The sequence below is a fragment of the Neurospora tetraspora genome, assembly GCF_033439725.1.
Source record: "Neurospora tetraspora strain CBS 560.94 chromosome Unknown B0H65scaffold_1, whole genome shotgun sequence".
Taxonomy (NCBI): Eukaryota; Fungi; Ascomycota; class Sordariomycetes; order Sordariales; family Sordariaceae; genus Neurospora; species Neurospora tetraspora.
This window is the reverse complement of record NW_026944383.1, coordinates 6,199,835-6,218,182: the sequence shown is the minus strand read 5'-3', so window position 1 is coordinate 6,218,182 and position 18,348 is coordinate 6,199,835. Positions and strand designations below refer to the sequence as shown.

The window sequence follows — 18,348 nt, the reverse complement described above, 5'->3', positions numbered from 1 at the left end:
GCGTTACGGGGCCGGCGATATTCAGTCGGCAAGGCAGTTTGGTTACCTGTTGTTATAGACATGCGTAGATAGCACCTCTGCCATGGATTTATTCACATACATCTCGGTATACCGGTGTTGACATGGTGACGGTAAAAGGCTGCCTCTTATTGCGGATCGTGTTTTGCTCTTCGATGGTCTATTCACCCACCGCCCTTTTACATAGAATCTGCAAAACTCATGGAGCGAGAATGTCAACATCTCCTCCACAAGTTCCTATCCTATGGCCCGGACTACAGCCTCAGAGAAGACCCATTTCTGACAGTACGAACCCTACAACCACCAAATTCCAGACACATGTTATCGAAACAGGGTCCAACTCTACGCAAAACAAAGATATGAGGATAACAGTTAACCCATGGAGGGCGGTTCACGAATTAATCAAGACAACGAGGCGCCAAAAAAAGATGTCTTTATTCTATCTCAACAAATGAGCTCTCTAAGCGGAAGCACCGCTGATGAAGAACCACTTGTCGATGGAGCTATCGATGGGAGCAGGGGGGAGCTCCTCGTTGGCGGGGAGAGGAGGAAGCTGCTCAGGGGCAACACGGCTGTTGGAGTGCTGGACAGTGACGTTGGTGGTAGAGACACCGCCGGGGGCAGTCTTGCCGGTGATGAGACGCTCCCAGGCTTCGTTGCACTCACGGACGACGTCCATGGCGTAGCTGTTGTTATTTGTTAGCCTTTCATGCATGTGCAGTTGTGGTGACAAAGCGGTGAAACTCACTCCTTGTTCTTGCACTCGCCAGTGAAGGCGAACTGGTTCTCGGGCTTGCCGTCAGGGATCTTGTAGATGCGGAACCACTCGTTGGTGGCACGGATAAGACCGGGGAGGTGACGCTCAACATCCTCAACGTCGTTGAGCTTGGAGGCAAGAGGGTCGTTGACGTCGATGACAATGACCTTCCAGTCGGTCTCCTCCTCGTCGAGAAGGGCCATGACACCGAGGACCTTGACCTGCTTGACCTGGCCGGTGTAGCCGACGAGCTCACCAATCTCGCAGACGTCGAGCGGGTCGTTGTCACCCTTGGCCTTGGTCTCGGGGTGGATGGAGTTGGGGTCCTCCCAGGTCTGGGGGAAGGCACCGTAGTTCCAGAGGTAGCCCTTGTGGGGGAAGCAGTTGCGGACGAAACGGAGCTTGCCCTTCTTGGTGTCCTGCTTGATGGGGTTCAGGAGCTCCTCCTTGGAGATCTATGGGAGAGTTATTAGCAGGCTGCGTGCGCGTGAAAAGGGGGCGAGGTAAATACCCCGCCATCAGCCTCGTTTGTGGCTTCGCGGGATACCCTCTTCAACTCCATACCTCCTGCTTGGCGTTGGTCCAGCGGGGGATCTCAACGACCATGTTGAGGATGGTCTGCTCGGCGTTGGCGTAGAGCGGGATATCGTGGAAGGGCGAGACGGGGACGCCATCCTTCTCGACGTAGACGCGGTGCTCCAAGGTGTAGGGAGCGCCGACCTTGCGGATGCTGTACTGGGAAGCCATAGTTGCGACTGAGCTCGACGAGAGATGCCGGGCAATCTGTTGTGTTCTGGCGGAGGAAATGGCGGTGGTGATGTTTGGTCTCGCCAGGGTGGACAGCGGTTTTGTATTCGGAGATTGGGCAGCTCCCCCCGATCCATTGCCAGATGGAGGGGGAGGGGTCTGGGTCCGGGTGTGGGTGGAATTGGACTGGGGCCCGCTAAGTGACGCCAGCGTGCGGGCCTCCGATTGGCCGGAACGGCCGAATTGTGGCGGCATGTTTTGGATGGACGGGAGGTGGCCGTGGCCGTGGAAGATGTGTGGCTGCGACGACGGGCCCGGGCGCGGGTGCGGGAGCGGAAGCGTGCTGTGCTGTCTGGTGCTTAAGTTGCTCTGGGACGGGAAGTGCAATGGCCGGCACCGCGTCTTTGGCAGCAACCGCAACCTGATAAGGCTCTGAGACTGCATTTAACGGCTAGCGTAGAGTCACGGCAGGTGAGATGGTTTGAAAAAAGCGTCGGGAGGGGTGCTGTAGGTATTCGGATGCCCTGTTCCTGTGATAAAGTCTGGTCGCTCACTCGGTTCCATTTGGCCGCGGCTTCTTTTTCAACCACTCAAGACTCGACAAACAGCCCCTCGTGAATCAATGCTTCCAGGGCCCTGAGGCTCGGGCTGAGTGAGCTGGGGCCACTTCCTACTAAGGTAACGTTTCCGAAGAGCGGAGCTTGGCTCCAGCGTGTGCTGTCCACTGTATCTTGTACCTTCACCGCTGTCACTGCAGAGGGGACTCAACCCCGGACGCTTCGTTGCAGTTGGGAACTCTTTGAGACAAATGAATCGATGCGCTGTCATCAACCTCAAACGAGTTGACGATCGAGTCTCGTGGGGGACAGACATTTTGGGGACTTGAAGATGGACTGTTCAACTGAACTCAGCCTCATGTGGCTTGAATAACAACAAGGCCCCCTTTCAACCGAAGAGCACCACCTCTGGGGACTATGTTCGCCGTCCATCACTGGTGACATTGTAAGTAATGCTCCGCTGTGTTGCTAGCTGACTACAAGAACAAAGTTGTCCTTGAAGTGATAGCCTGAATCCATCCTTCTAGAATATTGATCAGGACGAGCATCATCATGGTTCTACCTCAGGAACATAATTCATGATCAGGAGTAGTCGATTTTCGGCATGTACAGGTTTTCCTGAAACGCCAGAGTCATAGGGTGAAAACGATCTGATGCTCAGTCCTTCCGTTCATCTGATAACGGCATTCACAAACCTCAAGGGTGCTCATAAGCTGTGTTGGGGGGTTAGGGTTAATGCCGAGTTTCCGGCTTCCCTCGGCCCCACCCCGAGCGCAACAATCGGTGGCCAGCCCGCCTCGGCGCCCGCCGATCGCAGATCGAATTAACGCTATCCAGAAATTCCATCTTTTAGAAATTCCGATTTCAACACCTCACGTCGCCCCCGGCACCGCGCCCTTTTCTCCCCTCCATTTCCTCCTCTGTCCGGGCAGAGACGCCAACAGATGATATGCCATTTTCTCCATTGCGCCTCGTCCGAACCATCATGACATCCGTTACCGAAGAGACGGCCCCGGCCCTGGCTGCTGCTGCCGCCGGCCTCACGCAGAAGAGGGTGCCCATCCCGTCGCGGGGCGTCGACTATCGTGGCAAGATCGTTTTGGCTCCCATGGTTCGCTCTGGAGAACTTCCCTCACGCTTGCTGGCTCTTCATTACGGTGCTGATCTCGTATGGGGTGCGTCCAACAAACTACGACTACAGCCTTCGACTTTGACTAACACCCTTGTTTCTCAACAGGCCCCGAGACCATCGACCGTGCCATGATCGGAACCACCCGCCGTATCAACTCCCGAACCGGCTGCGTCGAATGGACTCGCGTCCCCACCAACAACGTCAAGAAGGAACTCTTCGACGAGTCCGTCATCTACCGTATCGACCCCGTCCGTGAAGCCGGCCAACACATTTTCCAGATCGGCACCTCCGACCCAACCAGAGCCGTCGAGTGCGCCAAGCTAGTCGCCGCCGATGTATCAGGAATCGACGTCAACGCCGGCTGCCCCAAGCCCTTCAGCACGCACGCCGGCATGGGCGCCGCTTTGCTCCGTACACCCGACAAGCTCGTTTCCATCCTCGAAGCCCTCGTCGCCGAGATCAAGCCGGCCTTCGACATCGGCATCAGCGTCAAGATCCGCCTGCTCGAGACCCCCGCCGAAACCGAAGCGCTCGTCCGCCGGCTCTGCGCCACGGGCATCACCGGCCTGACGATCCACTGCCGTACCACGCCCATGCGCCCGCGCGAGCGCGCCATCCGCGGCCAGCTGCGCATGATCGCCGACGTGTGCCACCAGTATGGGGTGGCGTGCGTGGTGAACGGCGACGTCGAAGGGCGGGACCACGCGCTCGAGCTGATGGCCGAGTACGGCACCGACGGCGCCATGATCGCGACCTGCGCCGAGAAGAACGGCTCGTGCTTCCGCGCCAAGGCGGACGGCGGGCTGGCGACGTGGGAGGAGGCCGTGGCCAAGTACGTCCGTTTCGCGATGGAGGTCGAGAACAAGTTCCACAACACCAAGTTCATGTTGACGCAGATGGTGCCCGGCAAGAGCCCCAAGTACAGGGAGCTGACGCCTTGCAAGAGCTACGGGAAGATCGTGGAGGTGTTGGGGTTGACGGGCGACGAGGAACTCGTGGAGATGGCGAGGAGGACGGATGAGCTCATGAAGCTTGTTACTGTCGATGGAAGCAGCACCAGCAGCGGTAATGATAAGTCCAAGGTGGAGACGGCAGGAGACGAGAAGAAGAAGAACAAGAACGACCTGACGAATGATGTTGCCCAGCAGGAGAATCTGAAGAGGAAGAGGGAGGATGGTGACGAGGAAGCCGAGAAGCAGCAGCCCCCTCCCTCGACGAGAATCAACGTTTCCGAGGCCGTCGAAGCCGCCGCTAATGCTGTTGCATCCGCCGTTGAACAGCAGTCCTCGCAGCCAGTCGCCGCTGCCGTCGCTGCTTCATAGGTTGTTTCTCTTTCTTCACCCGTCTCTTCACTTCTTTTACTCAGTCTTGTTTACGGTTCAAGCATACATACATAGCGCGGTTACACAAAATCTGGTTCACAGTTGGGCGTTTATAAAGGGCGAATCTTAATAAATTCTTGGGTTGTTTTTGGAGTTTGGTCACCTTCTCAACGGCATGATATCCGAGAGAAGCATCTTGCAACGTACATGTCTATTGGGCGATGTAATGATAAAGTCTGGATAGTTCATTTGAAAGAAAAAGCGGAGGCAACTCCTGGTTTACTACTACGTCTACTGCTATGCCTTCCTGGTGACACGCCACATCTTTCGTTCTTCTTGGGACTTTTGAAGCAATTAATTGGTCAACTAGGCGGCAACAATAGATGTGCCAACCTTAAAGTGACATTTCCTCCGAGTAGGAGGTGTGCATGCGCTAAACAAAACTAGCATTGGTATTTAAAATCTCTTGTTATTCCATCCATCTATCCCCGTTGCCATTCCCATGCCCCCATCATAACAATCCATTCCGTTCCGTCTCGTCAAGTTCAATTCTTGTTACTTATGCAGCGTAAAGGCATAAATCATAAAAGGATGCTGCTATTGCTTGACTTGTTGCTTCGCGTTGCCTGCCATCCCATCCCATCTCGGGTATCTTCTTTTTGCTCTCATCCGTCTTCCCAGTTTCCCATCCATCCGTTTTGTATGTTCTCATAGGAAAGTGGTATATAATGATAATTGTGTATAAGCCTTCCCCGTATTACCATCCCGCCACCGAACCAACCCCCAACCATCCATTTAGTTTCGTGGTATATCATGAATGCAAAACGCCGAATTCATCCTTAATGCGTAAAACCCAAACCCCCAATCAAACGATCCCAGTGAATATACAAACTCGTTGGAACGACAGGGCAGAAGACCGCCGAATGCAGAACCATAAACATGCAGTGTATGAGAGCGGAGGGGGGTATATGTGTATGCAAAATAAAGAACCGTGATTGTTGTTTTCCCCCTCCGAGTCAAAAGCATGTGTCAACTGTGAGTGAACCTTTCTCAACGCCTTTTTTCCTTCGCGCATCCGCCCATAACGCTCTTTCATTCATTCTTTTCTTGTTGTTGTTTTTTTCCCGGCTCAATGAAGCCAGCCAGTGTCGCTTATTCACGAGCGTCGGACCTATGCTCGCGACGCAACAATGACTGAAGGGGAAGACTGAAGCGACGAGAGGTCGAGTTGATCAAGACTTCGAGCAAGCCGACCTTAGTCCACTTGTTCTCGTGATAGTGATGGAAGCCGAAGAAACCAGCTGTGGGAGGAGGAGCGTATAGTTCAGGGGCTTCCTCCTCGTCAACATCAGAGCCACGGATGGTGTCAACAGAGCCCCGAGGACTGATTCCGATTGCTTGACGGGGATTGGGGATGTCAGACAGTTGCTGGGCTGGCTCTGATGGCTCTTTAGTGACGATGACGAGGCTGATTGCTGGGGCAGACATTGGCTGGTGGGGGGCGATCTCTTCAAGGAGACACAGGTCAGGAAGGGCAGCTGCTTCAGGAAGGGCAGCTGCTGGGATGTTTTGAAGCATTTCCTGTTCCGCGATCACATCCTCCTGTTTAAACGTTGGGATGGCAAGCGGAATCTTGTCAAAGTCTCCGGTCTCCTCGGTAATCGCCTCGGGTGCCGGGGGCAACGGCTCCTCAACTGGCTCCAAAGCCGGTGTCACTTCCTCACCCTGAGCCTTCTCATCCTCGCCAGTGGCAGGCTCAGCTTCAGGGAGTTCTCTCAGCTTCTTCTCAACAGCCTCCGCGGATCGAATGAGGTTATCAAGCGACTCGACTCTGAGAGACCCATCGGTATTGCTTGTATCCACATCGCCAGTCGAGTCATCTGTGTCTTCAGCGCCAGGAGCATCACCCAAGCTTCGATCAACCACTTCGGAAAGAGTGTCTTGCTCTTCAAGATCCGCATCTTGCTCATGCGAAACCTGACTAGCCAAAGGCTCATCCTCGTTGATATCGCTATCGATCTTCGGCTCATTGGTGCTGGTCTCTTGCTCGGATTGAGATTCAGTGGCAGCCAGATTCTCAAGATCAGGTTTAGCGACACACTCAGACATGGGCGTAGGTTCAGCAAGAGGAGTGTCAGACTTCTCAGCAGGTATTTCTTCGTGCGATGATTGAACAGGGATCACGATCGATCCCATGGTCGTCTCCCCACCGGAAGACACAACACCAGGCACCTGGACCTGAACACCAGCATCCTCAACGTCAGCATGCTCGATCCAGGTGTCGCAGTTGACCACAATTGGCTCAGCCGCGGGTTCAGCGGCAGTAACGTCTGCTTGCAACTCGCTATCTTCAAGGCCTTCATCTTCAAGGTTGGCGTGCTCGATGTTGGGGAACTCTGGGTGGACTTGTCGGAGGATTGGTTCATAGACCTGAACACCAGTATCCTCAACGTCAGCATGCTCGATCCAGGTGTCGCAGTTGATCACAACTGGCTCAGCCGCGGGTTCAGCGGCAGTAACGTCTGCTTGCAACTCGCTATCTTCAAGGCCTTCATCTTCAAGGTTGGCGTGCTCGATGTTGGGGAACTCTGGGTGGACTTGTCGGAGGATTGGTTCATAGACCTGAACACCAGTATCCTCAACGTCAGCATGCTCGATCCAGGTGTCGCAGTTGATCACAACTGGCTCAGCCGCGGGTTCAGCGGCAGTAACGTCTGCTTGCAACTCGCTATCTTCAAGGCCTTCATCTTCAAGGTTGGCGTGCTCGATGTTGGGGAATTCTGGGTGGACTTGTTGGAGGATTGGCTCATGCCTTGAAATCTCCTCAACCACTCGCTGAACAACAGAAGCAGGGGTCTCCAGAACGATATCTCCAAGATCAGTATGCTCAACCCACGTGTCACAATTGACAATGACAGGGCCATTAGTAGGCTCAACTGCAGGGACATCGGACTCCATATCAGCATCCTCGAGACCTTCATCTTCGAGATTGGCGAGCTCAATCCCGGGATGCTCAAGCTGACCATTCTGGATGACACTCGGCTCACTGACAGTAGCCTCATCAACCACGGCGACAGTAGGCTGTTGAGGAGTATCTTGCATCTCAGTGGTACCGGTTTCAGCGCGCCCAAGAGTGGATGGCGCTGACACCAATTCGTGGGGCGCAAGTGGCACCTCAGCAGCAGCCTCCGCGACCGCAGCTTCGGCAGGAAGGACAGCCGAGGGGGCGGTTTGCTCCTTGTCTTCGGGGAACTCATCCAGAAACGATTCAGGGATATCAATTGCTTGTTCAGCCACTGGGGGGTTGATGGGCTCTTCTGTTGATTCGTCCGCAGCAGTGGGGTTGACATCTTGCTGAGACCCTTGTTGCTCGAGGATCTCCTCTGCGCGTTCATGTTGCTTGACATCAAGCTCCTCGAGCAGCGTTTCATTCTTTTCGGCCTCGGCATCAATCTCTTCGAGGCTTGCCTCATTTTGCTCAATCTCCTTCTCTGTCTCAAGCTGGTCGAGGAGCTCTTCGACCCTCTCCGTTTGCTCAGCATCGACCTGTTCAAGGAGCTCTTCAGTGCGTTCGGCTTCGTTGTCAAGCTGCTCAAGCGTCTTCTCATTTTCCTCGAGTGAGTGCTGGATCTCGAGGTCTTGGGCGATCTCAAGGGTCCGCTCGGTTTGCTCAGTGTCGAGTTCCTTGAGAAGCTCCTCAGTTTGTTCAGCCTCGGCCTCGATTTTCTCAAGGGCATTGTCGGTTTCTTCAAGAGCATGCTCGGTGATAGCTTCCTTGAATAGCTCCATGGTGCGCTCAACTTGTTCGGCATCGAGTTCCTTAAGAAGCTCTTGAGTTTGTTCATCCTCAGCCTCAATCTGTTCGAGGGCATTGTCATTTTCTTCGAGGGCATGCTCAGTGGTGGCTTCCTCGAACAGCTCCTTGGCGCGTTCACCTTGTTCGGTATCAAGCTGCTCAAGAAGCCCCTCTGTTTGTTCAGCCTCGGCCTCAATTTGCTCAGGGATATCCTCGGCTTCTTCGGGAGCATGTTCATCGATAGTATGTTCGAGCAACTCCTTGGCGCGCTCGGTTTGTTCGGTCTCGAGCTGCTCAAGAAGGTCTTCTGTCTCTTCAGCCTCGGCGCCAAATTGCTCAAGAACTTGCTCGCACAGATCGATCGCGTGTTCGATGACTTCTTCATTTAGACCCGCTCTCTCTTCGCTTTCAAGCTGATCAAGGACATCCATGGTACGCTCAACGATGTAGTCAGGATCGAGCTCCTCGATTGGTTCTTGCACTCTCTCAGGGACAGAGATCGGAGATATTATCCTGACTGCGTTAGGCCGGAATTGAGGCATGGTGGGATCGCGGTACGGAAGGAAGACGTTTGGTCGGAACTGAGGCATCGTTGGGTCGCGATACTCGACCTGGCCGATCTTTGAGACTTCCGGGAATTTGAGCGCTGCATCATCCGAAGCCACTCGCAGATTGTGCTCTTCTCTCGGCTCAAAGAGTGCATCAAACTGATCCTGGTAAAGCTCCTCCTCTCCGGTGGTTGGGATGCGCTCAAAAGTTGACTCAGAAGCTGGCTCAGACGCAGACTCAGAATCACTCTCAACAAGCTCAGTGGCGCCGGTTTCAATCTTGCCATCCTCGGTAGCGGACCTAAGGTCAGCCGGCTCCAAAAGAGTGTCATACTGATCTTGGGAGAGCTCCTCCTCCTGGTTTTCTTGGAATTGCTCAAGGGCTGGCCGAAACAGAGGTCGAGAGTCCACGTTCGCGGGCTCACTGGGCTCAACCTCGGCCTCTTTATCCTCAGTAACGGAATGAGTGTCGACCGCAGATTCAGTAGCAGGGGCAGCATCAGGCTGGATGTGTTCAGGAGGCTCTACCTCCACAAACTTTGCTTCCGGCACTTCAACGCGGGCATGATCAGACTCAACCGATTCAACCTGCATGTCTCTAACTTGTTCAGTGTCAGGAGCTTCAGTTGCGATATGCTCAGGCTGAGTGGACTCATCGAGCTGCTCGGGAGAATCTGTATCTTCTGCGTGGACTTCTGTAGTTGCATCCTCGCCCTTCTCAGTCTCAATAGGCCCAACGTTGGTCAGCTCAACGTTATTTTGTGTCGGTTGCTCAGCGCCAGTTTGGCTGAGGTGAGGTAACTCCGGACCGTCCCAGTTCGGCTTGAATTGGGGCATTGTTGGGTCACGGTACTCGGCGCTTTGATCACCTTGAGAAGAGGGGTCACGGTACTCGGCGCTTCGATCACCTTGAGAGCTTTCCTCGCTGTCATCTTCAGCGGGCACATCAGATTGCTCTCCTTGCTCATCGACTGAGTCATCAGAGACGGAGGGAATGGGCATGCTTTCAGCATCTGAGTCTGGTCGGAATTGAGGCATTGTAGGATCACGATAATCGAGATCGTCCTCGCTAGGCTTGAGAGTCTCGACCGAGGTCTCATCGATGAGTGAAGCTGGTGGCTCCTCATATCCATCCGTCTCTGCCAGCACAACAGAAACCGAGGGGCGCCGAACAACGCCAAATGAGTTAGGTCGGAATTGGGGCATTGTAGGATCACGATAATCGAAATCGTCCTCGCTAGACTTGAGAGTCTCGACCGAGGTCTCATCGATGAGTGAAGCCGGCGGCTCCTCATATCCATCCGTCTCCGCCATCACAGCATAAACCGAGGGGCGCTGAACAAAGCCAGAGGAATTAGGCCGGAATTGAGGCATTGTAGGATCACGGTACTCAGTCTCGTCCTCGCCCCGATGTGAAATTTCCTCCTTGGATGCTTCCACGGCTTGTTGAGAGGCATTGCTATCCTCAGTCATTTCATCATGAGAGACCAGAGGGATGGGCGTCGGTTGCAGAAGCACATGAGGCCGGAACTGGGGCATGGTGGGATCGCGGTAACTGGCCTTTTCTTCCACACGACCGCTAACTGCTTTGGTAGGTTCGAAAGCCTCAAAGCCCTCCTCTGCAGCCTCACTAACGGCATAAGAACGAGCGGCAGTCTCGAGGACATCGTTGAGACGGAACTGCGGTAGAATTGGGTCGCGATACTCAACCGTCTCTACGCCGAGAATTGGAACGTCGTTGGTGGACATAGAATCGGGATGAAAGAGCTCAGTGTCATTGTCCAGGGCCTCCTGAGGGGCGAACGGAATGAAGACCGAGGAAGAATTGGGCCAGAATTGAGGAAAAGTGGGATCACGATACTCGGTGTCCCTCTCATTGAAGTGAGGCTTCTCCTCAATGTCAACATCCCAATTATCGTAGACCTCATCACAAGCATGGCCACGCTCAACAACGTCTGAGGTGCTAACGAAAGGCTGGTCCCGCTCCTCATAATCGCTAACATTTTGAGCGGCCACGTCGGGATCAGTGGCGCTGACCTCAAGGTCTTCGTCTTCTTGTGAATCCGGGGCTTCAAAGGTAGTCCCGACATCCTCAACGTGCTCGACGTGCTGGACATCATCAACAGCTTCGACAGCATCGATATCTGCCACTGTTTCAACCGTACCAAATGACAGCTCGTAATCCTCCTCGGCATCAGGAGTCTGCTCTACAGCAGCCACAGCCACAGCCACTGGCTCGTCAGCCCTGTCAACCTCTGGTAGGGCCACCTCCGGCTTCTGGACTTGTTGAGCATCGGGAGCCTCCTCAAGCGGAAGAGGAGCTTCGGGGGCGATGTGGTTACGATCATTCTCCTGGATATCGGGAGACTCTGCCGCCACTTCAGGGCCCTCAGAGACATCAATAGCCTCAGACTTGGAGTCCAGAGCTTCAGAAGGTTGGAAGGAATTGCTGTCTACCGGCGAGTGAGGCCAGTCCTTCTCTTCAAACTCCAAATCCGTTTGCTTGAGGTTGCTCGGTATTTCATCGGGGATCTCGGATGTGTCATGATCGAAGTGAACATCTTCCTTGGACTCGACGGGCACTGATACACCCGATGGCTCCCGAGTTTCAAGATCAGGGATCTCTACGTGCGCCACCAGTGCACTCCCGTCAAGGTGCTGACTGTTGGACTCAAGAAGCTCTGATGCGGGACCGACGGCACTTGTCCATGGAGCGCCCGTAGCTTTGTCGGTATTGGAGATGTGAAGTGATGCGAGGGTATTGATCATGTCTTCTTCCTCTTGATCTTCGACGAGTGTTTGGAACTCCGCGGGCGAGATACTGTCATCCTCTGCCAGTTCGGAGGACTCCTTGTCATGTTCGGAGACAGACTCCTCGCTTGATGTGTCCGTTTGAACCATGTTTTCCCTGGCTTCCGCGGGCTCCCCTAATGCTTCGGAGATAGTGTGATCCATAACCGAAGGCTTGGATAAGTCACTTGGAAAATCCACGGACCCATCCTGCTTCAGATCCTCAGTAGGGAGTTTGATGTTATCTTCCCCTGCTTCGGGTGCCTCTACTTCAGGGCTGGACTGCACTTGCTCGGGCTTCTGAGCAGTAAGCTCAGCGATAGGACTTGTTTCGTCCGCTGAAGGCGCGCGGACATCCTCATCTTCAGAAACATTATCATTAAGATCTTGGCTGACTTCATCCGTTGAAGGGGGCTCAAGACGGGTTTCGCTTGTGACGGCGTCAGCCTCATGGTTATCCGGCTCAGCAGCCTTTTCTTCGGGACCGGATTGAAACTGGTTCACAGTTGGCTGGACATCATGAGCAACCGCCTCGGTAGAGGAGGTGGTCACATCCTCCACGTCGGATTCTTGGGAGTCGATTTTATGGTCATCATGATGCTCGGTTTTGTCCTCCTCGGGCCCGGACTGGGTAATCGCCGGTTCCGCAACAAGGCCGTTGAGGTCATCGACAGGGTTATCAACCGGAGAGCCGGGGCCGTTTGCTTCAGTCGCATTAATATCGGAGCCTATGACATCCGCGGTCGGTTTGCTTTCGGCAAGAGACTCGAAATCCTTGAAATAGTCGGTCTCAGGCGCAACCACCTTATTTTCATTCTGGACAACGGGAGCAATTTTCGTTTCGGCCCCATTATCTGGAGCCGACTTCGTTTCCGAATTTGCATCGCGGGCATCCACAGAGACCGTTGTCTCATGGCTGGGCTGCGGCGGACGGACATCAGGGTTGGGGAAGTCCGACTCTTCAGGCGCAGTCTCATTGGACAGTGGTGCAGGTTCGGTTCCGAGCTCTCGATTCTCAGAAGCCAATGTCTCGCCCGATATTATAGGCTCCGGTTCTGTTTCTGGGTGCAAGAGTTAGACTATTGTGCGATAGGGGAAATAATCATGGTGATGGTGGTGGCTCACTGTACAAATCCGACGGCGCAGCCGTGGTGTCTTCTACCGAGATGGCCGTTGCGCTGGCATCATGAGACTCTGGCTTTACAGCTTCTTCATCGGACCCGTCGGCTACTTGTTCAGGCTGTGTAGTGTAGTTCTGGGGCGCGAATACTATGGATCGCACTTCATCTTCCGGAGGCTCCAAATCTTCCGTCTCCGCCGCGACCGAAGTGCCCACCGCAGTTGCCCCAGTCCCAACCTCGGGCTCCTCGGGCTCGGATTCAGGTTCAAAATCGCTCGAAGTATTATCTTTCAACTCCGGATGCCTCACATGTATCGGGCTTATTAGCAAGCTGTGCCTTGGCGAAGACCCTCCACCTAAACTCAATGCGGGTGTCGACGGTGCCGTAGAGTATGCATCGGCTCCGGGGCTCACCAACCAATGGAAGGAATTAGGGGTGTCGGTGCTTCGTGTCGTGAGCCCCGGGGTGAGCAGTTGGTGCGGGAACTCTTTGGCATCCTCATAGAGCTGCGGAGTATCCATTACGGGTCGTTCCAAACGATCAACAGACCATCGCGGTTCTGTCGGTTGTAGATATGTCTCGAAAGTTTTAGATGCAAACCCGTGCCTGTTCGCCAGGTTTGGGGTTGCTGCTTGGAAGGGTCGAGGGTGTTCAACAGATCCTCTTGCGGCATGAGTGGCGTCATAGCTACCTAATGGATTCGACGTCATCGAACGCGTAGGGCGATGCAGCGTCCGACCGCCGCTTGCTTCCATGGTGGTGTGAGCTCGCATCAACTTTGGGTCTGCAGGTGCTGCAGGCGCTGGATTAGTACTTTTTGAGGAGGATGACCTGAAAAACCGTCGCTTAGAGCTCGACTCGCTTTTGGTATCGTTCTTCGAATCGTTCTTCGAATCGCTTTTCGAGTCGGTTTTGGAGTCTTTCGATTTGAACATGTTGGAAATTTTCTTGCCGAGGCTGAACCTTTTCTTCGAGGACTTTGTTGATGTTGCCGGAGTGGGAGATACCGGCCTCGCGGGGATATCGGGAATATGTGGAATGTTAACAGAATAGGTGTCATCTTGGCTGTTCAAACTGGATCTGCTGCTAGCAATAGACCGTAGACTTTGCCTTAATGATGATGTGGAACGGCGTTTGAGGGAGAATGCTCGTTTGACGAAAGATATTGGGTTGTCGTTGACTCGCTCGGTGGAAGTCTTTGCCGATAAAGGGGGAAATTCTAGTGACGGCCCGTTTTGTCTCTCAGGCCACTCAACTGAGAGACCCGGCGAGCGCGGAACCTCGATTGGGTGAGAGTGTCTCTCTTCCTCTTCCAGCGCAATGTCGTCGATTGAGCAGGTGTCCTTGAAAATCATATCTATATCCTTCTGTATTCGTTCCTTAAGTCGGGATGTAAGGACAGACCGTTCCTCCTCGGGTGATTGGAAAGTCTCTTTTAACCTTCCGGGTATCTCATGTGTTTGTATCACCTCCTGGAACACCAGATGTCCCCGTTTTCGTGCGTTGACACGTACAGCTGTGTTATGCCCCTGTAGAACATCGCCGATGCCGGTCTGGATACGGTCCAAAACCGCCTGGATGTCTCGTCGCTCGTGCGATGCAGAAGCGTTCACTGTGAATGTCGCTGGTTCCTGAACTGACCATTTCATTCCTTTCAACTCGACTATCGTAAATTCGAAATCGTTCGTTTGGTTGATCTGAGTGTCGACGGCCTGTGTGACATCTGCAAGGGACTCCGCAACATCTCGTACAAAATCTTCGCCATGAGAATCGTGAAATAACGAGAGACAGCTTCTTATGCTGCGCTGTAGGTTGTTGTGAGAAGGCCCCATTCCGTTTGATATCCTCACGTCGATGTTGAGGGCCGTTTTGTCGCGATGCTGGCATGTCATCGTTGTACATTGCTGCGCATGAATTTCGAGCTTCTGTTTCCTGAGACCTAAGCTGCGATTAATAGCCTCCGCTCCGTTGGCCAGTAGATCTCTGCCCATCTCGGCCGTAAGAGGAGTCGCCTGTTTGCTGTAAACCTTGACTACCCTCTTGAATGCCAGAATAAGTCGTCGTGGGTTCCTGTGTCGGAAGGCGACCTCGATACTGTAACCGGGGACGGTTTCAAACGTCTGGGACTCCTCGACAAATCGGGGTGAGGGAACAGCACCGAGCGACATCTGCCCAACCTCTGACTCTAGAGAAGATTCGGCGGTTTCGGTAGTCGCATCGAGAACAGAGCCCCCCAACCATCGGAAATCACTGTCATGTCGTCGGAAAAACATGCCTATCGTCTTGTGACTTGCGATGATGACCTCCTTGGCCGACGCGGCTGTCAAGGGCCGTTGCTGATACGACCTGTACGTCCTGACGGCCCATTCCCCCATCCATCCAGCTCTAGTGACGCGATAGGTGAGTTCGAAGCGCAATGGCTTACGGTCGTGAGTCCCTTCCTTGATCATGTCAAGGGCCGTGGGATCGGTCCGGGTGATGAGCTCCTCGGAGCAGTGCTCGATGCGGCGAAGCAAGCCATTGCATATCCTCCCCGTAGGTTCGAAGTATGGCGAGCTAACATATGTCTGGCTGTGAGTGACGGAGTGAAGGTCCTGGTCGTGGAACTGGATATGGACGTGGACAACGAGAGGGCCGGTGTTTGTTGCCTCTGCTAGTGTCGCTACAACGGGCTGTTCCTCTGTAATGGGCGATAGCAGGGCCCTCTCCAGTTCCATGGTCAAGTGAGGCGGGACAGTGTGTGTGTCGATATGGCGAGGCTTTTGGTGAGGACCGTTAGGAGCAGGGGCTGGAGGTTCGACGACAGCAGGATGTTGTTTTTTGGATCTCTGTGAAGCCCCAAGGCTCCGGCGCGACGAGTCCCACCATGCCATTCCCTCGGCAGCGTGGAACTGGAGATCCAGGATCTATCCTTGGTGGGTTCGGACGGGGTCGTGAAGAAATGTTCGCATGAAGCTAGCCAGACTAGGGCGTCCTAGGCGTCCACCGGCGTCTAGGGCTGCCAAGCCGGGAATGGAGACGGTGGCCGACGAGCCCCGGGACGGGCCTGATGCCCTCGAATGGAGCTTCCCTTTTGCTCAAAGGACGTTGACCTTGGGCACACCTTGGCCATGAGCCAATGAGGACGGCGGCAATGGTACAATTTGACTAGGCGGGTGGGGTTGGAAGGGTTTGGATTGCGGGAAAAGTGGAAAGTAGACAAGAAAATCGGGAAAATCCAGGGCCTGTCTTGCGTGTCCGGGTCCATAGGCCCATGGAGATGATGGGGGATCGATGGAGGGATGATGCGGGTGGTTGTTCGCCGCTGCTGTATGTACTGTGTAGTCTCTGGAGGTAGGTTGACGACGGTTCGAAGAGGCAGTTGGAGTTGGTTTGCGTAGTTGGTGATGTAAGGACAGGAGTCAGGAGCAAGTAAACAATGGAAAATCCTTATGAAGCAAAGAAGAGAGGATGAAAGAGACAAGTGAAGACAAGATGGAAGACTCTTCCGGCCCGTTGGATCACACGCTATGGAGAGACGAAGAGATGAATGGAAATGCGCAGGAGGCTTCGGGACGGCTTCCTGACCTGACATGTGCTGCGGTCTTGAGGTAGTCTAACCTTGGTTGAGGTTGGATCTCCATGTGGTTTTTGTTCTTTGATGCAGTGGGCATTTGCAGATTGCCGCACAATGTGGTCACTCGTTGCAGTGTCATTGCAGTTACTGTCGGCCGTGCATTGGCACCAGACATTTTAACAGCTGAGAAAAGAATTTAAAGAAACCAGAAATTGTCGCAATCCGTCCTTTCCGATTGCCCGAGAGTGGCAGCACCAAGCTCACTCGTAACTGCCATCTTTAGAAGATGGAGGGGACTGGCGGGTTGAACGGAATTTGACCTGAAGGTTAGCCTGACACGTTGTCGACTTTTATCAGTGGTAGAACCGGTACGTACCCCTCGTGTCTTCCAGCGAGCCCCATGCCGCTACCGCTTGTGTGGAAGGTACCCTTGTGTGCTCATTCCCTATCGAGACGTTGATGCCATGGAACTTCGCCTTATCTTCCACTTTTTTGGGATCTGCGCTTTTTCGGCTGTGATTCACTTGAATCCCGGAAGGTGCCTTCAACCCAAGAACAGGCGGTGTCTTAGGTTGTCTGGCAGAATGGAAGTCCTCAGCATCTACAGGCTTCCTGGAACTTTGTTGTCCATGCTCCTTCACCTATAACAGAGACCTCGAGGAAGTTGGGCGTCACCGAGGTTTCACAGGCACCGAGAGCTGTCAGAAATATCAGATAAAGATCTGGGAATCTGGCGTCATCTCCCACGTTTCACAGGTTCATGCTGATGATGCTGGATCCTTCAAAGGCCATCGTCAGTGTCGCACAGGCGGAGTCGCAAATTCTTTTTTCTCTCTCACAGTCTCACTCCTTCTCCGAGTTTCCTTCGGCATTATTTTCACAAGTCGCCTTTTTGGAGGAGCCTCAACCTGCAGAGAGACCGGGGCGGAAAAAGTGACTGTGTAATTTAATAGAGTGACGGTATCTAACCTAAAGGGGAACCTCCCCACATAATAAGAAAATGTCAGCCGTACCAAAATTTAGCGGTAAGTAATATAATTATACTTTTTGTAGTTAAGTAGTCTATAGAGGTTAGAATTGTATAGAAATAAAGTCTTATATTATTATACATAATAATACCCACTAGAATTATATAATCTGCTCCTTATACTACGCTGTATAGTTCTATAAGGGCACTGGGGGCTCGTTATTACCCCGCGTATATAAGGCTACCGCTTATAAGGCTACTAATACTAGTAGCACCATCGCTAGAAGTACAATATTAGGCAGTAGCTAGCTCGCGTTTATTATTATTAACGTATTAATTATATTTATAAAACTCGCAATCTATACCTCTTACCACTAATTAATCTACGTTATCATAGACTTTGGTTTTTTAAGAGGAAGTTAACGAATAATAATTTTATTAGGGTCGTCTTCGTTTACAAATTTCAGGAAGGTGGCAGATAGTAGTTATAGCTGGTTAATTTAGTATAATTCTATTAGTAAATCGTTGGAGAAAAAAATTTATAATATTAGGTTTAAACCGTTAGTAAATATTGACGTAAAGTATTACGAATATTACGTTCCCTAAAAATAAACAACGAATTTCGTATTAATAAGGGAACTTATATTATATACGAAAACGATTAATATACTCTAATTGATAGAAGGGCGGATTATCTTTCATCTATTTCTCTACTAATTCGATTTACTCTATAATTAAATTAAGGGTAGCGAAACTTATTTAATACTATAACTACTGTAGTACGTTAGCGCTAAATTCCCGTATACTTTTAAAAATCTATTTAATATATATTACGGCAAACTATTCTTTTAATCAGTTTAAATTCCTTTCGATAATATTAAGTAGAGTAGCTAAATCTACGAATTTATTTTTAAATAGTTTTTTAAGGATATTGTAAGCGCCCTCTATCCGCAACGTAGTTCTAATACCGAAATTTCGATACTATTTAATATAAAATACCGCGAACTTTTACGCGATAAACAAGTAAATCTTTAGTA

General features: G+C 52.5%; 3 protein-coding genes across 3 annotated transcripts; 1 reads left to right on the top strand and 2 right to left on the bottom strand.

Annotated features, from left to right (window-relative positions):
• Nucleotides 1-110: 110 nt before the first annotated feature.
• B0H65DRAFT_452739 (inorganic pyrophosphatase) lies at nucleotides 111-2,098 on the bottom strand. Its single transcript, XM_062826114.1, has 3 exons — nucleotides 1,340-2,098; nucleotides 767-1,230; nucleotides 111-704 (listed from the first exon to the last, which is right to left on the bottom strand). The coding sequence occupies exons 1-3, from the start codon at nucleotides 1,964-1,966 to the stop codon at nucleotides 479-481; spliced, it is 1,317 nt and encodes a 438-aa protein (XP_062687059.1). The 5' UTR covers nucleotides 1,967-2,098; the 3' UTR covers nucleotides 111-478.
• A 966-nt stretch (nucleotides 2,099-3,064) lies between these two features.
• Nucleotides 3,065-4,533, top strand: B0H65DRAFT_414685 (FMN-linked oxidoreductase; the record flags this gene model as incomplete). The annotated part of the gene is made up of 2 exons (XM_062823932.1): nucleotides 3,065-3,254; nucleotides 3,317-4,533. The coding sequence occupies 2 exons, from the start codon at nucleotides 3,065-3,067 to the stop codon at nucleotides 4,531-4,533; spliced, it is 1,407 nt and encodes a 468-aa protein (XP_062687058.1).
• Nucleotides 4,534-5,685: 1,152 nt separating this feature from the next.
• On the bottom strand, nucleotides 5,686-16,483 carry B0H65DRAFT_413712 (uncharacterized protein; the record flags this gene model as incomplete). Its single annotated transcript, XM_062823861.1, has 7 exons — nucleotides 5,686-6,834; nucleotides 7,216-8,333; nucleotides 8,469-9,414; nucleotides 9,466-12,728; nucleotides 12,793-14,882; nucleotides 14,973-15,694; nucleotides 16,361-16,483. The coding sequence occupies 7 exons, from the start codon at nucleotides 16,481-16,483 to the stop codon at nucleotides 5,686-5,688; spliced, it is 9,411 nt and encodes a 3,136-aa protein (XP_062687057.1).
• Nucleotides 16,484-18,348: the final 1,865 nt, after the last annotated feature.

Bases quoted from the DNA above. Each gene is read 5' to 3' on its own strand.
- B0H65DRAFT_452739 (XM_062826114.1), bottom strand. From the start codon at position 1,966: ATGCAGTCTCAGAGCCTTATCAGGTTGCGGTTGCTGCCAAAGACGCGG. The intron at 1,231-1,339 runs GTATGGAGTTGA...ACTCTCCCATAG, and splicing joins GGACCAACGCCAAGCAGGAG to ATCTCCAAGGAGGAGCTCCT. The intron at 705-766 runs GTGAGTTTCACC...AAATAACAACAG, and splicing joins GGCGAGTGCAAGAACAAGGA to CTACGCCATGGACGTCGTCC.